Below are 21,486 nucleotides of genomic sequence, written 5' to 3'. Positions count from 1 at the left end.
AGAAAATGCACTTGTGAAAGCAGAAGGTTTTAGAAATTGCACTTGTGAAAGCAAAAAATGTATATGGCAGAAACTCAGGCGTCTAACCTCAGCCTTACTGATAGACCTTTAAAACATAATCCGAGTTTTCCTAATAACCATAGAGACGTCACGGAACGCTAGAACAGCCTCAGCCGGATATCAACACAACGACGTAAGCACGCGCGTCGGGGAAGAAAGACCGCTCCTTCCGCTTTGCTCTTGTCTGCAGTTCGGTGCTGGAACTTGGAGGAAAGGAAAGATGGCGGAACCCGAGTGAGTTTTTTTTGTAGCGAGAAGGACCTGGGGGAATCCGCTGCCATCCACAGCGAGGGAGGGTTTGGCGGGGCTTCTGAGAGGCTTGTGGAGCCCCGGGGCGGTCAGAGGGAGAGGAGGACTTTGTATGGGTCCGCCGTGGCTTTTCGGTGAAAGAAGAACGGAGTATATTTGGGGTGAACGAAACTCTATAATTTGAAGGGCGTTGGGACTGCTGGGGGTGGAAGGGGGCAGCCCTCAGAGGGAGCCCTGGACTGACGTGGGTGTTGATAGTACAGGAGAATCGAGTCGGTTTAAGTGGTAACAAAAGCCCCTTCCGCACATGCATAATAATGCACTTTGAATGCATTTTGCAGCTAGATTTTACTGTGCGGAATAACAAAATTCAATTGGAAACAACTGTGAAAGTGAATTGAAAGGGCATTATTCTGCATGTGAGGAAGCGGCCAAAGTGAGGGTATTTCAAAGTATGACAAACTCCCCGTCCCACACCCCTGGGATGGGGGGGAATGCTGGTTACTGGTTTGGCCAAAAGTCCATTTAACTGCATTTTGACAGGTTTAGCATTGTTGTAAAAAGAAGTGCGTGCAAGCAGTATACATAGTTCCTATTAAATGCGTTTCTGTTTATTTCTGCTTTTTTCTTTTTGTATGCTTTTAGTTGCTTGTTAGTAAAAGTGGCTCTGTGTGTATGATAATCTTGCTGCTTGTTTTTAGACCTGAAAGAAAAATACGGTTGGTCCCGGAAAACCTGCTTAAGAAAAGAAAGGCCTATCTGGCAATCAAAGCTACCCAGGCAAAGCAGGCTTTGCTGGATAAGAGAAAGGTAGGGGAACAAGAGTGTGGGGCAAGGCCCCTTGTGCTGTTTTGTAATTGAATAATTGCTGGCTCTTCTCTTTTTTCTGCTGTTCACCAAGTAGTGCTTAAATTTGGAACAGCCTTTTGTTTACTGTATCTGTCAGATGTTACCCTTGTAGCCACTTTTTTGAAAAGCCTGTATGAATAGTCTTGATGTGATATTTATTTAGGACATTTTCTCCCATCCCTTTTTTCTCCATTTTATTACCTGTATTTGAATTAACTTGAGTTACACTCTGCCTTTCCCCCAGTGGTAACCCAGAGTGTTGTACACAGTTGTCCACTCCTCTATGATATCCTCACAACAACCTATGAGATAGGTTTGGCAGAGTGTGACAAGCCCATGGTCATCCAGCAATCTCCCATGGCAGAGTGGGGATTCTGGCAATGAAACAGAATAGATTGGTTGGCAAGAAAGTGGTTTCAACCTGGTTCTGGTTGTTATTGAGATACTTTCTAAATAAAATGTGTACTATTTTGTTTGCTGTAAGAGTAAAACATACAGAATAATTGAGATTCATATTAAGTGTGCAGTAAATATTTAAATATTCAGCTTGATGTTTTTAGAAAACTTGATCTTGGTAAACCCAAATCGTGTGTGTTGTTTGACTTGCAGTTGTGACAGGTTTCTGTAGCCACGTACTGGATGGAATCAACACTAGAAATGCTTCTTTCCAGTATTCCTTCTTCTTCAGTGCTGGTGTCTCGTTTGTCAGGTAGCTTCCCTTTCATGCCTCACCCTACCAGGGGTCTGCAACCTGTGGCTGTCCAGATGTTCATGGACTACAAATCCCATCAGCCCTTGCCAGTATGGCCAATTGGGGATTTGTAGTCCATGAACATCCGGAGAGCCGCAGGTTGCCGACCCCTGCGGGCCTAAACCTACAGAAGCAAGTAACCTCAGCTGGGAGCAAGTGTCAGTAGTAGCTATTGAGGAGTGAATATGAGGCCATCCATAGATCGCTAGAATTCATTAAAAAAAAACATTTTTCCCTCATCCCATGTGATAGTTCCAAAGACTAAATTTCTTTAATGTGACTTAAAGGAGCCCTTGACTTTTAAGTCTGAGTATTCAGGATGTAAAAGGCTGATGCATTTGACTAAAAATTTTCAAGGAATTTATGAGTTCTTTGTTAATTAAAAAAAAACAAATTGACATTTTACCTTGTGGCACAGCATTTATCTGAACACCCCCCCTCCCCATTTGCAGTCAGATTACTGATCACTACCTTGTTCATTCAATGTGATGTTGATCGTAAACCCATTGAGCTGGGATTGTGTCACTTCTGAATTCTATATATTGCTTCTCACTTTATTCATGCTAAGCAGATGTTTAGTACAAGCTTTTCCATTCAAGCACTCGGTAATTATCTAATGTGCACCAGTATACTAAAATAACACTTCACCTTCTTAAATTTTCTGATTTTAGCATCAGAAAGGAAAACAGATCAAGTTCAAACGTCTTGAGGAGTTTGTTCATGACTCTCATCGGAAACTCAGAGACAACGTACGCCTGAAGCGCATGGAACACAGGCCTAGACTGTTGCAAGTGCCCAAGGGACACAAGCTGACATTCGCTGTACGGATTGCTGAGTAAGGGGCTGCTCATTATCAATAAGCTGCTGGTTTTTTCCCCTGGCTTTCCCCCTTTGTGTTTGCTTATGAATATTGCTGACTGTATGGAAAACATGAAGACTTGAATTAATCAGCCTTTTGGCGATAGGTGTTGATGGTAGGGATAAATTTTGGAAGGACTAAAGACCTTACTGAATGGTGCGCTAATTAAAAATGGAAAGCCTAACCTTTAAACAGTCTTGAGATATTGTCAGAGGCTTTCACGGCCAGATTCAACTGGTTGTGGTGGGTTTTCTGGGCTGTGGCCGTGGTCTAGTGGATCTTGTTCCTAACATTTCACCTGCAGACTGGACACAGTAACAGACTTCCCTCTGTGATACATCTCTGAAGATGCCAGCCACTGATGCAGGTGAAACGTTAGGAACGAGATCCACCAGACCACAGCCACATAACCTGGAAAACCCACCACAACCAGTCTTGAGATAGTATACCAGAGTTATATATACTGAATGTATTTTCTAACCTATGGGTTGGTTCTGAAAGGACCCCTTTAGCATTAAGCAGAGTAATTAAGCAGTGGTATATAGCATCGTGTCTCCAAGGTGGACGATTTAAAAACTGATGTTTATTTTTTTCCTCTGATTCAGCATTAAAGGGGTGAGTCATCAGGTTCTGCGTGTCATACAGAGGCTGCGGTTGAGCAAGATTTACAGTGGCACATTTGTCAAGCTGTCGCCAGTATCACTGAAAATGCTACGGATAGTGGAGCCTTATGTGGCATGGGGGTTCGTATGCCTTTGCTGTTGAATGAGTGGTGGTGGAGTTGTATGAAGATCTACAAAGAAGTTTGAAGATATACAAAGGAGGCCTAGGAAATATGATTACTTCAAAGAGCACTAATTAGATGTGAAAATATATCTCTTATTAGTGGAGCTTCTGAAAAATCAGTAGCTGGCTTTGTGTTGTTGTTTTTGCCCTTGGAAATGTTAGGGCCAAAAAGAGGCTAAATTAGCCCGATTTGAAGTCTAGCCAAACCTTGCAGGTTAGCAAGCGGTGCAGTGGGTGGTGCCTGTTGTAAACTACAATAATTCAATATGTAATCTTGTGAATAGTCTTGCGGTATAAACTTTTCATCTCGCTCATGTGAAAGGCTGGATCAACCCTGCCCTTCCTCTAGAGTCTGTGCTTCCTGTTGTTTTAACATAGCTGTTTTGTTTTTTTGCTTACATTTTAAATCTGTACTGTACAAATGAGAGATGATTTATATCACATTCAGTAAGTGGCTGTTGCACATTTACATGTTCTGTGTCAAAGAGTTTTCAGATAGGCAAGGATTGTAGAATTTCTGGTGGAGTGCATGCACAAGCTATCTTTGAAATAGATCATTTTAAAGGCTGCATATGTAAGTTCTAAATTGGAATGGTATTAGAAAGTAATCATGCCTCTGATATGCCTTTGCTTACTTTTACATTTTCAGCATCAGCTAATTACTCAACATATGTGTAAGATTTAACTGATCTGAATGGCTGTTACTCTGTAGTAACCTGAACTTTTGCAGAAAGCAGGAGCAGCCTTGTGAAAAATTGTAACTCAAAGTAGAATGAAACCTGGGCCTTTTCCTGAATTCCCTGCAGTTTGCAGAGAATGTTGGCTATGCATGTTTTTAGATAGAGAGTCGGTCCTTACCACTATACTACATTAATCTGTAAGTTTCCCTTTCCCAGTAATTAGCTTTCTTCCTTGCCCAGTAATCGTCCTCCCATTTTGCATAATAGAGGACAGTGTCACTGAAAAAGCCGTATGCTTATGGTACAAGATGGTCCAGTACACTTTTTTGTTGGCACTGTAGACCCTTAGAAGTTTATATCAAGCTAAGACAAGGGGAAAGGTAAGGTAGTTGTTCAGAAAGACGAAAATGTGAGCCTCAGGAATATCTGCTTTCTAGTTTAATCATCTTATGGAGATAATTACTAATAGTACTTTCCCAATAGTACATTTATACAGCTGGGAAATATGGAGGGAGGCCTGTACTGAAGATGGGCAAATCAATGCTGCCTGAGTCAGTGTGTGAGTAATTCTAGTGTGGTAGGTCTAAATAACATGCCATTGCTTGAGATTCTTGCTGTGTTTTTTTTCTCTAGCAGCAGAATCACCCAATTTTGTATTTATGCAGATACCCCAACCTGAAATCTATTCGAGAGCTGATACTGAAACGAGGCCATGCCAAAATCAATAAGAAAAAGCTTGCTCTTACAGACAATGTTCTGATTGAACAGCATCTGGGTAAGAGGGCATTGGTTAAATGGGTTGGGGGAGACTGATTTTGAGATAGCTTGTAGTTTGTGGTGGTGTGTGTGTGTGTAAGCATCATCAAGTCTCAACTGACTTTTGGCAAGACACACAAGGGGATTTCGAGAAGCAGATAGTTTTCCATTGCCTTCCTTTGCAGTCTTCCTTAGCGGTCTCCCAAGTATTGACCCTACTAAGCTTATGACGAGCTTAGACTATAACACGGATGGCCAGTTGGCCATGCTGGCAGGGGCTGATGGGAATTGTAGTCCATGAACATCTGGCGTGCCATAGGTTGGCCACACCTGGACTATAACACGCTGCCTTCCCTTCCTCATGGTGATGTAGCAGAATTGCAATGGCATATGATTATATTATGTATTGACACTTGAGCTTCTAACTTTTTAAATTTCTCTTTAGGACAGTATGGTATCATTTGTCTAGAAGATCTTATCCACGAAATTTACTCAGCTGGGAAACATTTTAATGAAATCAATCAATTTTTGTGGCCGTTCTACCTATCAGTGGCTCGTTACGCTTCTCGTAACAGATTGGGGTTCCGCAAGGAAATTGGTGATCCTGGATTTCGAGGCGATGGGATCAACCAGCTCATACGACTGTTGAACTAGACCCAAGTGAGTACTGTAGTGCCAGTTTAGGATTTTTTTTGGGGGGGGGGGGTGTTTTCTTGTTACATTTTCTTGTCCCTTAAACTAGTTTGTACATTATTTTATTAAGATCATGTGAGATAAAGGTTTCTTGTAACAATGAAAAGGTTCCTGCTTTTATGATTAATTCCAAGGGCAACAAGGATGATTGAGGGACTGGAGCACCTTCCCTATGAGGAGAGGCTGCAGCATTTGGGACTCTTTAGTTTGGAGAGGAGGCAGCTGAGGGGGGATATGATTGAAGTCTACAAAATTATGCATGGGGTAGAAAATGTTGACAGAGAGAAATTTTTCTCTCTTTCTCACAATACTAGAACCAGGGGGCATTCATTGAAAATGCTGGGGGGAAGAATTAGGACTAATAAAAGGAAACACTTCTTCACGCAACGTGTGATTGGTGTTTGGAATATGCTGCCACAAGAGGTGGTGATGGCCACTAACCTGGATAGCTTTAAAAGGGGCTTGGACAGATTTATGGAGGAGAAGTTGATTTATGGCTACCAATCTTGATCCTCCTTGATCTGAGATTGCAAATGCCTTAACAGACCAGGTGCTCGGGAGCAACAGCCGCAGAAGGCCATTGTGTTCACATCCTACATGTGCGCTCCCAAAAGCACCTGGTGGGCCACTGCGAGTAGCAGAGAGCTGGACTAGATGGACTTTGGTCTGATCCAGCTGGCTTGTTCTTATGTTCTTATGTTTCTTCTGAAGGAAAAGTGGCGCACTGAAGGAATACTCAAGAATACAAATCGTAGGAAGTATTGTCATCAAGATAAATCCTAGGATTTACATGATGAAGAGAAGTAATTGTTTAGTGTAAAGTTATGCTGAAGATTCATTCCTGGTTATTGAAAGGAACCTAACAAACAAGGTTGGGAAAGATATCTGAGAAACATACTGCTTCACTTCTGCTGCAGAATGCAGTATAGGAGAAGCTGTTTCAGTTGCAAGAAAAGTATTCCATGCAGTTTCTTTCAATACAGTTAATTGCTTGCCTTTAAAATCTGTATAATACAATTTGCCACCAGTTTTTCCAGTGAGTTTTTTCACAAGGTGCCAGATTTGACTCTATATATTTTTTCCCGTTTCAGAAACTTTTTTTATGGACACTGGGGAACATCCTGCAAGATTTGTACTCTATGATGTACAAATGATGTCCGTCAAAGATTTTTGGAACTGTTCTTCATGATATTTCATCTGAGGCTATGCAAGATGTGAATGCAAGTGAAAGAGCAGCTAAACATCTTAATTAAATTGGAAGATACCCAAGCTGTGACTTGAAAGTTGTCCTGTGCATTAAATTGGAATGGCGGCTACTGAAGAAAAGGGCTCAGACAGGAGCAGCTTCAGTTGCAAGGCCTGCCTGCCTTTTCCCCTTGGTAACATCTATCTGTTACGTGGAAGCTTTGTCACCCTAATAATAGTTTTTGAGAACATTTTCAGAATAAAATTTTTCACTCCTGTTGTGGAAATGCTTGGCATCTAAGTTAAGACTAAGTTAAGACTATTCCTTGAAATTAATAAGGAAATATTGTTAATGTGCTCAATAATGAGCACAATAAAATTTTCACCCTTGTCCCGTCTCTTTTCTCCCAGTCGGTGGTTGGCCTTGCCTTCTCCTTTAGACTCTTTGGCCATCTCATTTTCTTAAAGTAATAGCCAGGCTCATTCCATTTCTTGAGTTACTTTGGTATGCAAAGACTCTGAAATCTTTTAAGTTTAAATATTTTGCGTTAAGAAGAAGTTTGTTAATTTTCATACGCATTACAAACATGGGAACTTGATTTAGGAAAAGCATTTAATTTGTGCTTTCTTATATAATAAATCTATGCTTTTCATACTTTTGAAATGTTGGTGGAAAACCAAAGGCAATGGAACATACTTCTGAGAGAACTGGTTTAAATGGGTTGTTTATAACTTGGAGGTGGGTACTGTTGGGAAAAGGAAACTAGTTCACCTTGAGCCAAGAGAAATGTGGGGGAGGTGGTGTAAATATCCTAATAAATAAAACAACAATAAGCTTTGATGATGCATTCTATCCTTTATTGTCCAGTTAAACTTCATTCAAATGTTTGAATGTGCATTTCAGCAAGTAATTGTACAACAAATAGGTCATTGGATGTTGACACTAATCACTATTGGTTTCCATTCTTTCCTGAGTTAATGTATGGGCTGTCACAAAACAGCTTAACTTGTGTTAGGGTGCTGCGTGGTTCCCGGGCTGTATGGCCGTGTTCTAGCAGCATTCTCTCCTGATGTTTCGCCTGCATCTGTGGCTGGCATCTTCAGAGGATCTGATAGTTGGAAAGGAAATATACCTGTGAGTAAAGGTCAATAGGTGAGGGCATCTGAATAGGAGTGGCCTGGCAAGTGAGTAACAATGAAGTGTAGCATGTGAGTAACAATGGAGATAGCAAGGTCAATAGTTGAGGCATCTGAATAGAAGTAGTCTGGCCTTTGTCCCCTTTGATTGTCTATAGTCATCCTGTATCTGTGTGGAGCTGATTAGTTACTGTCTTGACTCTAGTGCAGGGGTAGGGAACCTGCGGCTCTCCAGATGTTCAGGAACTACAATTCCCATCAGCCCCTACCAGCATGGCCAATTGGCCATGCTGACAGAGGCTGATGGGAATTGTAGTTCCTGAACATCTGGAGAGCCGCAGGTTCCCTACCCCTGCTCTAGTGTTTTTCAAAACTGGCAGCCAAATTCTGTTCATTTTCAAGGTTTCTTCCTTTCTGTTGAAATTGTCCATGTGCTTGTGGATTTCAATGGCTTCTCTGTAGCCTGACGTAGTGGTTGTCAGAATGGTCCAGAAATCCTGTGTCTGGACCACTCTGTCAAGACAGTGACTAATCAGCTCCACACAGACACAGGATGACTATAGACAATCAAAGGGAACAAAAGCCAGACTACTTCTATTCAGATGCCTCACCTATTGACCTTGCTATCTCCATGTTACTCACAGGCCACTCCTATTCAGATACCCTCACCTATTGACCTTTATTCACAGGTATATATACTCCACTTGCTTTCCTTTCCAACTATCAGATCCCCTGAAGATGCCAGCCACAGATGCAGGCGAAACGTCAGGAGAGAATGCTACTAGAACACGGCCATACAGCCCGGAAACCACACAGCATCCTAGTGATTCCGGACGTGAAAGCCTTCGACAATACATTTAACTTATGTTCTTAACGTCGTCTCTGCACACCATGTTTTTCATTTTATTAAGGACAGCTGCTAATTTCTTAGTCAATGTAGCGTGCATGTTCCAAAAGCCATAGTCTGAAATACAGATGTCAAGTTCAAGTACAGCTATTTCCCTAGACAGCTGTGAAACATGTAAGGGTTATATGTTAGCCAGGACTTCTGCTGTGTCAACACTTTTTAGGTTGGGATGGAAACTAACCACATCCAGTACTTAATGTCTTCCTGACCTCAGTTATGAAACTACTAGAATAATTGTATCAAATAGAAATACAGTTGGATAACTTGAGTGTTCAAAACTAAATATAGAAATAGGCAGTATGTTTTTCCCCTCAGTTGTGCAGAAATAAGCCATCTGGTGGAGAGGGCAAGGACTGCAACTTAGGGAATATTTTAGTGGATTCATTCCTACATCCACTGTAGAAAAAAAATGCCATTAACTTCTTGTTGGAATATATGAAGGGAAAAGATCAATCGTTTTGGAACTCTTTACATTCTTAATAGATTTTCATAAACTGGTATCCTCTACCAGTTTGGCTACCTGATCATTAATGAACTTTAAATAGCACTAGGTTCAAAACATCCCTGACGTCCTTCGGTGCTTTTTTCCTCCTCCTGTGTTTAAATGCCTACTTTTCATTCTTATTTAATCAGTAGTCTTATCCAATACCAGTTTTGTGCAAGATTTTTTCCTGAATGATTTATTTTATCAGATCCAGCTTCATATTTATATCCCACACCCTTATAGGTTAACAGAACAGAAAGATTAAAAATAGATAAAATGGGGAAATAAGCCCATCAAATTAAAAAAGTATCAAGCACCAATACTTAAAGAGACAGAACATAAAATCTCTGAAACCAGCATTTGTCTAGGAAGAGTAATAGTACAATCAGTAGGAAATGGTCATACAGAGCATAAGAAAATAAGTAAATTTTAATTGGTTCCTGAAGGCACAGCATATGCTCCAGTGAACAGAGGTATGTCATTTCAAGACTGGGGTGCCACAATAGAGAAATATTTGTCTCATTAACACAGGTGAGAAGGACAGGGCCTCTGCTGTCATTTGTCATACAGGTAATATTTTAGGCAGGAGTTGGTATGGCACAGCCTTTTTCCTTTTGAACAAAGTGACCAGGTCTGTTTGCTGTTCCTTAAAACAAAGGCACTTCAAGACAGGAGACATCTTACAGTACAGCCCAAATACAACTCTCCCCATATGATGTAGCCCAAGACCTAGAACTGAAAATGTCTACAGCGTATGGAATCACACTGTTGAGCAAGTAACCTGTAGACAGACTATCTCCAAATGTAAAACAATTTTGTTGCCTTATTCAGGTGAGATTCTGTAAGAGTTTGTAAAGCAAGGCCCACAGGAAGAAGCAAGACTCGGGCCTGGTTCCCACAAGGAAGAGGGTCATGTTTTGTATGAGAGACTGGCTCAGAAGTAAACCATCAGCTTAGTTATGCCACACAAGATTCGTGGGTGTTTTGATTAGTACAATAAAATCTCCCTGCTTCAGTGGTTAAGATAAAGCTAAGTTGAAAACTATCATGTATGGTATTCATAATTTTAAAGACTTTATTGTACAAAATGCAAACATTAAATAGTTTTGACTGACATATTAAATCCTAGGCTGTTTAGGAAACAATAGACACCCTAATCCCCATAACTCTCCCCCCCTCAATTATTATGCAGTGTTATATTGGCAAAATACCACAATGATAAAACAGACCCCAGAATGGTTAGCCAATACAGCTATGACATTTTCCCATAAACAAGGTTCAAGGTAGAAAACCCAGTTACCAAATGCAGACATCAACAAAGTGCTTCTTTGCTGCTTCCATTATTCAAACTGGACTACAACTGATCTCCGGGAGCAGTTCAGAATTTGATTACAACTGGCTATGACAGTTTACAGAAATACAGCTTATATACAATGGCAGCATTTGCCCAATTAAGTGAAGGACTCCTTTTTGTAGGCCACCATACTGCTGACTTTGTGAATAGTAGTTGTGAAAGAACGAAGGCGGACTTCTTCTGAATTAGCAATGAACTGTGGGCCTGACTCCTCCCATTTTTCTGGAACTTCCAAGTCTTTGTCTGTGTAAATTAGCAAATCAAATGCACCTGTAGGGAAAACAAGTTTTCTACTATTACTGCATCCATAAGATGATGATTTACTGCAAGAGACCCCAACATGGTGTCTGTCAGCATCTTTATCTGAGCCAATCAAATGTTTTTAGACAGTGAATGGGATTCTTACTCAGCAGCGTTTCTGATACACCACTGAAGATCTGATTGGCAGTGAAGATTAACATAACATTGTTTCATTGGCACCTGCCACCAGTGCTGGTTTCATTCTCTTTCTTCCCACTGTATTCTTTGATTACCTTTTCCCCTGCACTTGTTCTTCCTCTGTGGGTGACTGCCTCCTATGGCAGCCATTTTGTCACTGCACCCACCAGCCTGTCAGAAATCCAAAAAAGGTTCACAAGCTCAAAAAGGTTGGCGATCCCTGATCTACTATGTGCAACTTGCACTGGTTTTGCCATGAGTATGTAAAATTGTACAGAACTCTATGCAGATTGACCCCTTAGAGACTGCTACATTTCCCTGCTTTTCGGAAGCCTAGTATAAATTTATACTAACCCCACTCAGCACCAGATATGCACCATATTCTAAAGAGGATGCAGATGATTGGCCTTAACAATGGCTGAAGCATGTTTTATCATTCCCATTTTGGTTTTTTTAGCATATTGTTCATAATCTCATTGATCTACTTGAAATTTAGATTTCATTTTTTGTTCCCATATGCATTTCCTCAATTTGGACTTGGTGTTATGTAATGACAGCAATACAATACAACTAAGCATGTCAGAGTTCAGTAACCCCCTTTCATTCAATGTTTTAAATGGTAATCCAAGTGCTTATAGGAATTCAGTGGCAGTACTGGGCGTACTGTTGTTAACCCACTTGCCAAACCGTTTGAGATCTTATCTGAAGCGTGCTTGGATTTATTTTTCCAGAATAACATGGTGTTAGTTTCAGACTTGAATACCTCACGGTTCACATCTCACTGCTCAGAATCTATGAACAAGTTAAACAATAGGGGTTCCAATGCAGGCCAATAGTTCACTTTTTCAAAAGAGTTTGTTGAGAGACTCCTTTAAAACAGCAAGATTTTAAGTATTGTAAGTACTTGCAAGCATGTGAAAAGATACCAAAACCACAATATTTATTTTCCTTGCTTTATAGCGTTGAACAAGCCCCCAAAGACATCTGATATATCAGTAGAATGAAATAAGAAAATACTTACAAGTAGTTTCTAACAAAGGAAGAAATGTCACTGTAGCTGTTATTTGTCTGATAACAGATTTAATTTCATCCTGAATAGCCTTTTCAGATTTCTGTCTTGGTTCACTAAAGTAACAATGCAAAGTTGTCAATAAAGTTGGACAAGATAAATGGATTTCCCCTTTATCTCTGTATTATCTACTGCATCTGATGAAGTGCTCGCAGGTTTATGAAAGCACATGAAGCAACAATCTTCAAGCTGCCATGTGACTTCTTGCTTTTCCTCCTGCTGAGTAATAAGGCCAAAGTTCTGGTATTAGCTTCTTTTCATGGGGTGTTGCTTTACAAAATATGTGCCAGATGTTAATAATTATGCATGCCACACAAAGATGAGCTTTTCAAAGCTGGAATGAAGCTGTGTGTTCGTGTGGGTCGGAGGATATGAACAAAATATGAAACTCAGAATGTTAAAAGAACACTAGAAGACACATGGCTCCAACTCTGTACAAAGCTCAGTGCTGCAAACCGAACCATCACTGTACTTATTAGACAGGCAGACTTTTCCATGAATTTCAGTGTTCACTCTGAGAGAATGGAGTGCCAGAGGCTGCTTAGTGTTTTTAGAAAGTGGGCTTGACTTTGGAGGTGGGTTTTCCTCCCAGCAGGGCTTCTGATTGGCTGTGCAAAGTAAAATATTTCAGCAGCAGTGGTCACCACAATGGTTTTATTCTCTCTCCCCTGTTTCCCAGTGTATCTTTTAAATTTTATTTTATTAGATTTAGTATGCCATTGCTCCCCTTTCGGGCTCAGGGAGGTTTACAACATTTCATAAAAAACATTTAAACACTGCAATAAACTACATTTTAATCTTTTCCAAGATGGCAATAAAACAGTACCCAAAGCCATTGAGGGTTGCGTTGGGCTCAATGGAAAAAAGGGGGAAAGGGAAAGGGAGAAGCCAGATGGTAATGTAGCTGCCTCAACCATATACCTGGTGGAACAGCTATGTCTTGCAGGCCCTGCAAAATTGCATAATGCCTTACAGAGCCCTGGTCTCATTGGACACAGCATTCCATTAGACTGGGGACCAGGCAAAAAGCCCTGCTCCTGGTTGACACTAGCTGAACTTCCTTGGGCCAGGGACCGCCAGTAGATTACTGTTTGCAGAAAATGTACCAGGAAAGATGCTCTCATAAGTACACGGGTCCCAGACCGTTTAAGACTTTGTACATTAGTACAAGAACCTTGAATCTGATTTGGTACTCCAACTGGAGCCAGTGTACCTAGTGGAACACTGATTGGATGTGTGCCCACCACAGGGTTCCCATAAGGACCCTCGCTGCTGCATTCTGGACCAGCTAGAGCTTCTGGAGCAAGCCCCAAGGATAGCCCTGAATAGAGCAAACTGCAGTAGTCGAAACTGAAGGTGACTGTTGTATGGATCCATGTGGCAAGATCAGGTTACTCCTCTTGTCCCCTGCATTTGGGCTTCCTGTGTGTGTCTGCCTGCCTTCTGTGGTAGCCACCACTCAGTTGCAGAACTTCCCAGCTACCCATAGAGTCAGAAAGGTTGAAAATGCCTGAACTAGAGGCATGCAGCCAAATTTTGACAAGCAAATTCTATTGGACAAAGAACAACCATACATGTTAGGTGCCTAACTGGTGGCTTCTGGAAGATATCTTATCCAGTGTACCTTCCTATACATCAAGATCATTGGAGAAGGTGTGCTGTTAGTTCCAGCATTTGTTGAAACATGAGTGACAGAAACCAAGGAACAGAATCTTCAGCTGTTTTATGGTGCCATGCTTCTTTAATCAATTGAACTTTAAGAGGGGAACATTAACTTATTTAAACTATTGCAAAAATGTTTTTATACATTTTTGTCACACACCCCTGGCAGACTATAAATTACAAAATAAAAAGTACATTTAATGCACAAACCAGGCAATATTTGTCAAGTGAAGGCCTTATTCAATAATTATGTTTTTTCCACATTCAGCTTGAGTCACTGGAGATGGAGATCTGAAGAAGCAGCCAGATAAATGTCTATTTTCCCCCCACGTTTCAAATAACAACTGTGAACACACTTACTTTTCATCCTTCACAGCTTTGTCACATTCAATGTCAAATTGCCACCTTTCAAGAACTTCACTGGTTTCCTTACTGGAGACCACCACAACAAGCCGCTGAACTGAACACTCGGCAAGCCACTCTGAAAAGAAGTAAAAATAGTTTTCTGGATGTCACAAGCCAGGATTTTAAGAATCTTTGCACCATCTAAAAATTGTGCTCTTGAATCAACATTTCAACTGACTTTTACATGTGGTCAGGCCCTGTATTATAGCAAGAAAGGTTTCATGTCCAAGCACATGTGTCCCAGACCTGCGGTCATGGTTAGCAAGCAAGTGCTGTATCTATCTCATACAAATTTTGGCAATCAGTTTCTCTCTTCCCCCCCCCCCCCCCAGCTTGCAACCCACAAATTAAACATAATTTAAATCAAAGTACCTTTAAGCTGTCCTACTACATTGTTCAGATAGTTTTTAAGTTCAGAGTCTGCGGTTACAAGCATAGTAAGTCCATATTTCTGAACATGCGTAAACGTTTCAGCAGGATAGATCCCACGTTGGTATAAGATACTGTTGATGCCATATGCTGAAGTGAAGAAAAATATTATGAGGAACTTGTTCACATGTTAAAAATGTAAGTATCAGTGCTTGATTCATGTTGAAGACGGAGCAAGCTTGTTTTCTGCTGCCTCAGAAACTAGGACACGGAGTAATGGATTCAAGGTGTAGGAAAAGAGATTAGGAAGAACTTTCTGTTAGGGCTGCTGGACAGTGGAATTTACTGCCCCATAATGGTGGAGTCTCCTTCTTTGGAGGTTTTTAAACAGAGGCTGGATGGCCATCTGTCAGGCCATCTCAGCATGGAGATAGCTGAGAGTATTTAATAGTATGTATCTGGTATGGTCCTTTTGGGGCCTTTCTTTTTTTATGTATCCGATTTATCCATTTTGCTTTCTGATTATGCCAATAAAGGCTAATGTGTGCATGGCAGGCGGCCCTTGGGGACTTTTCCAACTCTATGATTCCTTTTAGGTTCTACCAATTGCCTACAGCTTTCTTGAATACATTCCGTTAGCCTTTTTGTTGCCATCTGCCTCCTGACTTATTTACTCGCTACTAGACGACAAAACACCAGATAGACTGCTCCTAAACAAGAAGGCCTCCCTTCCTGAACCTTAGATAGCAAGCCGCTGGTGACACCGCGGGAATAACTTCCCCGCGCATGCTCAAACGGCGTTTCTCATTTTATTACGAGGCAGGACGCAGAAGCGTACCAATACTTGATGCCGGAGGCCCTTCGGCTGTTTGCGCCATGAAGCCCTCGTCTTGGACGCCTTCGTATCTCAGATCCCTCAGCACACAACAGCCGTACTCCCGCTTGCTCCCTCAGAGAAAGTGGATTCCTATTACCCCCACCCCTGACTAAGTGGATTTCTATACCTCCTCCCCCGCTACTCACAGAAAAACTCAGCGACAATCTCCGCGCTGCCCCGCAAAGTGATGCCCTGCTCTCGGCTCTTTTGCTTCGCCATCAGGAACACGAGGAACCGAGCCGCTTAAAAAGGAAGGGAAGCAGAGAGCGGCCGCGGAAGGCCCTTTTTTGAAAAAAGTAGACCAGGGACGTTCCCGCCACCTGGTTCAAAACTTGACCCCGCCTCCGCCACGCGCACGTGATATAGCATGGCGCACAGGACGACTGTAGGCTCTAGCGCGCAGACGCAGAAAGGGAAAGTCGCGTCACTCGGTTCTGCGGACTGAACGTTTCCCCGCCCACCTTTTTCTTTTTACTGCGCATGTGGAAATCTTTCGCCTTTGCTCTGTCGGGAGGGAGAGGAAAGGAAGTTGGTTGGGACGGAGGGATGACTCTGTGCTTATATAGGGATACAAGAAGGGGGATGCTGGTTTTGTGAATCAGACCAGTCGAGATAATAATAATGATGAGCGAAATCCAGTTTACAGTCGTTCCGTTAAATAAGTAAACGACAGGGTGGCAGCTATCTATCATACAGTAGTTTTAAATTGCATGGGATAGATTCTGTGGCTAGATTCAGAGTACCCTGTTCTTGCAAGAGTCTGCTGCTTCTGTCTTGTAAAACCTAGCCATCTCGGATGATTTTGAAAGATTTTGCGAGGCTATTGTACACATCAGTTTTCTTTGCCCCCCCAGAATTAAAAAAAATTCAGCACATGTATACTCTTCTAAGGAGGATATGCTACTGAGCTGGGGGAGATGGCATTTTTGCTGCTTCCCTGGCAGTGATTCCCTTCCTCTCAATTCCTGGGAATTTCCAATGTGATGGCTTCACCCAGGTACCTAATTGAGATTTCCCAAATTTCAGTTTCCCTGGCACTTAAACTGTAACAGAAAAAGTAAGAGAATCTGTCATCTAAAAGATCTCTGTTAGAAGAGGTGATGAATCCCTACTTGACCACTGCTTTGTAGCTTGTGCAGTCAATATGGGGTATGGAATTAGTCTTAAGCTTAATGGGATGTGTTGTAAACTTAATTAACTGCTGGATGGGTGCAAATCAGTTGCAAATGTGCCAAAGACTACTTGGATAAAGAAGCAGCCCCTTTCCCTTTCAGAAAATAAAGGCCTGTAGTTAAACAGTGGCAAGTATAACTGCCATGTCACATCAAATAACTTAGAAACAAATGAAGATAGGGTAGCTGAAGCAAGAGATTTGGCTGTAGTTTTTGTTCTGAATTACCACCAGATGGTAGTGTTGCATGGGGATTTTGCCCTCTCCCTGTCCCGCCCTTCTTTTGCAAATGCAGTTGTGTGTCTAATTTGGATTGCTAAGTAGTACACTCTGTGAAATTTGGAAAGAATCAAAAGCCTTATTTCATGAAGTAAATGGAAACTATTTTGGCATTTTCAGTTATGTGTTGCTAACATGGCATCTAAGCATATTATTACCTTTGGAACATCAGTGATAGCCTCTTGTATTTTTCTGATAGCTTTGAAGCAAGTGTGTAGAAGCATATTCACCTGAAGATATTAATGAAGCATTGAGAATTGGTATTTTCATTTCTTAGAAATTACAGAGACATGATTGGCAGGGCCCTCTAGGGAGACAGCAGTCCAATAGTGCACTAACTTCAGGGTTGGTACATCATGCCACTTATTACACCTCCATGAGCAATACAGTCTACTCTAGTCATAACTATCATGTATGAGAGAGTAAAATTATTAGTAAAATTCTTCAGGAGACTCTCAGAAGCTATATAGGGCTATATACTGTGCTCTAGTACTTACCATACCAGGGTAAGGCTTTCAGCTGTAGCAGTGTGAAAGACTGAAGTGCCAGAGGGGGCCCGGGGTACCAGAAAGCCTAGGGGCCCGGTCATGGGTTAATATGGCCCTGCAGTCAGTAAATTGATAGCAAGGATTGATGCCTTGGAAAGGACAGCCAGGCGGCGTTAGGTTTTTACAGGTCAAACAGCTATGGATCCACAAAATAGTGGGGATCAATGAAAATGTGAAAATCTGCATTTTGTAGGTCCAGAACCACAAGCCACATATTTATTTGTATAAATGTATAACAGATGGTAATATAACCATTATGAATTTGGTAACTTTTAGTTCTGGTGAACGTAGGTGAGGAGAGGTTGTTCTATGTGGAAGAGTATGACCTCATCCTGGTCGGGCCTTGGAACTGTACAAGATGTTGTACAAGCTGAGCGAGATTATTGTGGTAGAGGATGCAAGAGAGAGGGATTTTTCCCTCACAAAAGACCAAAAGTGAATGGAACAAATTTCAGTTTTACAAAATAAACTTAAGCAAGGAAAAATAATGTAAGAAAAATGCATCAGTAACTCTAGCTTTCCACTGCTGTCTGCAGGATCCCTATATTCTAACTGCATAACTCCTATTTATATACTGCAGCCTCTCTGTTTCTGAGACATTTGTATCCAAAGCCCGTGTACTGTTTTGGCTACTTTCCTGTTAAAATCGTTCCACTCCATCTATCTCTAAAGAGACTGTAACAGTTTCAGAGGCATGAGGAGATTTTTTTTCCTTCGAAGTTCATTATAGCAGGAAATGAAAGAACCAGTCTTCAAAGGACTCATATGAAGTCTGGTGAAGAGTAAGACATGGAAGCTGCCATGAGATCTAAGATTTGTGGGATTTGTCTAGCCAGTTGTAATGTGGACAGAAGTGTCTTTATGAATTGTAGCATTCAGGCAGGATGCAGGTATAACTTCACTTTTCATCCAAAAGCCCAGTGAGACTAAGCTCTACAAGTTAATAATAAATGGAAAAACATAAGGTTGTTGTCAGAAGTCAATTTATATGTAAGGGAAACTGGTGATCATTTGATGCTGAAAATGTGCTTCAAGCATTACCATGCACTTTATGGCAACTCTTGGGGTGGTGGAAAGGCCAAAGGGCAGGACGTTGTACTAGTAGTGGTCTCCTGAAGTAAACTGGAGAAGCAGATGATGTGACTGGATTAAGATGTGAAAGTAGGTACCCTTGATGTTGATAGAGATGAAGCAGGTTGTTGGTATCAGAAGCAACAGGATGGATACTAGGGTCATCAGTTAGAACTTCTTGGACCCATAACCCCACTAGCTTGTGGAGAAGCAAATCTACCAGCAAGCAGCCACTGCCACCCTCCCTGGCGGTTGGACGTGGCATGGGATGCTGCACCAGCGTCCATGTGCTCCTGCCACTGGTGTAATGAGGGGGGTTCCAGGGATGTGGCTGGGGGAGGAGCTGAATTTAGTCTGCTCTCTTTTGGCCATTCACCCCATTGTGAATTCACCCCAGCCTGATGTGTCCAGGGAAGTTAGCTGAAAAGATTACAGCTGGGAAACAATGATAATGTAAAGGAAGGTGGTCATTAAAAATGTTTCTCGGAGGAAGAAACATTAGATAGTACAATACAGGCCAGGCAAGCACATTAATACATCCTTTGTCTTCTCCGGTGTGTCTGGTCCAGGGCTGGAGATGGAAACTCTCTCCACACAAGATCTTTTATATGTAGATTTAATCCTGCCGGAAGGGTGTGAAAGGAGGGAGACAAGTCCAGATAAAGTTCTTTTTCCTTGTAGGCTGCCCAAAACAAGCTTCTCTATTTTTGCCCTGCTGCTGGGCATCCCAAAGTTGGCTGAGGCAGTAGAGGTGCCACTTTATTAAAACAGGGGCCCTAGGTCCCCCATAGGTCAGTCTGGCAACACTGCCATCATTTTAACAATGTTTCAGAAGGAAATGTAGGAGGGACCAAGATATTTGGTTCCAGGAGCGATCCTGGAATGAATCTCAGAATTGAAGGCGCTGAAAATGTATGAGTGCCTCTTAGGAGGAATTTTTGGGTATGGGCCCCTCCATACCCCTGAAATAATTTTCTCAGAGTGCAGCCTTGAATCTAGAAGCCCTGTTGCTCTGGACTTTGGGAGTGAACTGCATATAAATAAACTTCCAGAAAGTATGGTCTTCCTTTCCTAGACTTTAATGAAAAGGTAATGTCATGCATTAAACTGTGACATTTGCTAATTATTTGTTTATCATAGTTAACACATTCAGATTGTTCAAGAATATTTCTATAATGAATGAAATGTAAAGGTTCCTTCTAATGGTTGTTACATATATCAGCTCATTTTGTTTAATTTTATGCTTTTTGTAAAACAAATTGCAAATCCTAATATCAACACTATTTGTTGACACTTTACCCTGTTGGGAATGACAACTATTAACTATAATAAGTAGCAGCTGATTTTCCCCAGACTTTCTTGGCCCCTTCTTGGGACCATGGAGAATGTTGCTAATAAATGCCTTCTTCAAAGTGACTTCTCCAGCTGACTCCGAAGGATTCCAGTCACTCTTTTGATGGTGCTTTAACCAAATATGTGTTGGTTAAATTAAATAAGGTTCAGCCTCCTTCTCTGGACTATATCAAAAGACTATAAATGCAAAATGGTTAAGTCACAGAAGCCTTGCTTTATAATTAACGTTTGGCACTTTCCTTACAAATCAAAAACAGATTAGAGTACAGGGTTCCGCATGTCAAGTCATAATGGGGCACTAATGTGGTAAAAAAATTAAGTTTTGTGCAAGAAAAGGTGTATGAAAGCAGAATGCACTCAGATTGTGATGAATGAGTCAACATTTGCATGTAGGAACATACCTGAAATATTTACAAGCTACTGTTTATACTACTTACAATAACCTCATAGTTTTTCTCTGCCTTCTGTTTATTCATAAAAAAGGAAGTAAAAAATTGGTGATGATGAAGGTTGCAAATCTTTGCTGAGGAGACTACTGTCTTAATAGCACTGATGTACTGTTTATTGAATGGATTATATATTGTTTTATTTGTTGGCGGGGGATTTCATTTTAAAACTTGAAAGACTTACAAACACAGAAGGAGGGGGGGGGGACCATATACAATTTTTAAGTGAAAAGGCTCCTGATTTTGCCTGCACTGAGTATTGACACATGAAATATTACTACTTGCTCTTCAGTGACATATATAACATTCATTTTTATTTGTTATTACTAATAAACCTCACACATCTCTCTATTAAATCTTTTTAATGATATTTTTAATTACTCAAGTCCTCAAGTCCTCAACTCATTTTTTTCAGTTTTACCAAAAAGGCTAGTAAGGATTTCCAGTTATCCAAAAATTTATTTTCTCTAATCAACAAGTAAGTTGAGCCATCCCAGCCAATTTAACAACTTCACAAGCCATTCTTCTACTGTAGGTATAGATGCAGTTTTCCACTTTTGCACATATAATATTCTGGCTGCTGCTGTCATACTTAAAAACAAAGTTGTGCTTTCTTTCCAGATATCTGTCCATAAGTACCAAAAGAAAAGCCTCTGGTTTCACTTGAATATTAATGGTAAAAAATTTTTTGAATTGCTGAGTGTATTAAAATCCAGCACTTCTTTTTTTTTTTTAACACAGCCACCATAAATTATAAAAAGTCCCTTTATGGTGACCACATTTCCAACACTTATTTGAAACATTTTGTACATCTTTGGCAATTTCTACCAACAGTACATCATTTTACAGAAATTCTACTTCCAAATTGGAGCAATTTATATTTAAATCCTTTTAGCCACATACTCTCTTATTGTTCCATTTGAATATTATGCCCAAATCTCAACTGCCAGTTCGTTACAGCTTCTTTATATTATCTAGTATTCATGTTGTCTCCTTATCTATAAAGACAAAAACACATTTAGTCTCCTCCATATGGTTATATTTTCCT

The 21,486-nt window shown here is 40.9% G+C and overlaps 2 protein-coding genes across 2 annotated transcripts; one reads left to right on the top strand and one right to left on the bottom strand.

Moving 5' to 3' along the window:
* Nucleotides 1–206: 206 nt before the first annotated feature.
* On the top strand, nt 207–7,707 carry RPL7L1 (ribosomal protein L7 like 1). The gene is made up of 7 exons (XM_048509514.1): nt 207–294; nt 1,011–1,119; nt 2,581–2,744; nt 3,374–3,511; nt 4,900–5,009; nt 5,436–5,650; nt 6,775–7,707. The coding sequence occupies exons 1-6, from the start codon at nt 281–283 to the stop codon at nt 5,642–5,644; spliced, it is 744 nt and encodes a 247-aa protein (XP_048365471.1). The 5' UTR covers nt 207–280; the 3' UTR covers nt 5,645–5,650; nt 6,775–7,707.
* Nucleotides 7,708–10,457: 2,750 nt separating this feature from the next.
* On the bottom strand, nt 10,458–15,942 carry MAD2L1 (mitotic arrest deficient 2 like 1). Its single transcript, XM_048509516.1, has 5 exons — nt 15,717–15,942; nt 14,697–14,843; nt 14,280–14,400; nt 12,210–12,313; nt 10,458–11,020 (listed from the first exon to the last, which is right to left on the bottom strand). The coding sequence occupies exons 1-5, from the start codon at nt 15,787–15,789 to the stop codon at nt 10,848–10,850; spliced, it is 618 nt and encodes a 205-aa protein (XP_048365473.1). The 5' UTR covers nt 15,790–15,942; the 3' UTR covers nt 10,458–10,847.
* Nucleotides 15,943–21,486: the final 5,544 nt, after the last annotated feature.

The sequence above is a fragment of the Sphaerodactylus townsendi genome, linkage group LG10 (genome assembly GCF_021028975.2).
Source record: "Sphaerodactylus townsendi isolate TG3544 linkage group LG10, MPM_Stown_v2.3, whole genome shotgun sequence".
Classification (NCBI taxonomy): domain Eukaryota; kingdom Metazoa; phylum Chordata; class Lepidosauria; order Squamata; family Sphaerodactylidae; genus Sphaerodactylus; species Sphaerodactylus townsendi.
Note: the sequence above shows the minus strand (reverse complement) of the source record. Positions and strands in the feature narration are given on the sequence as shown.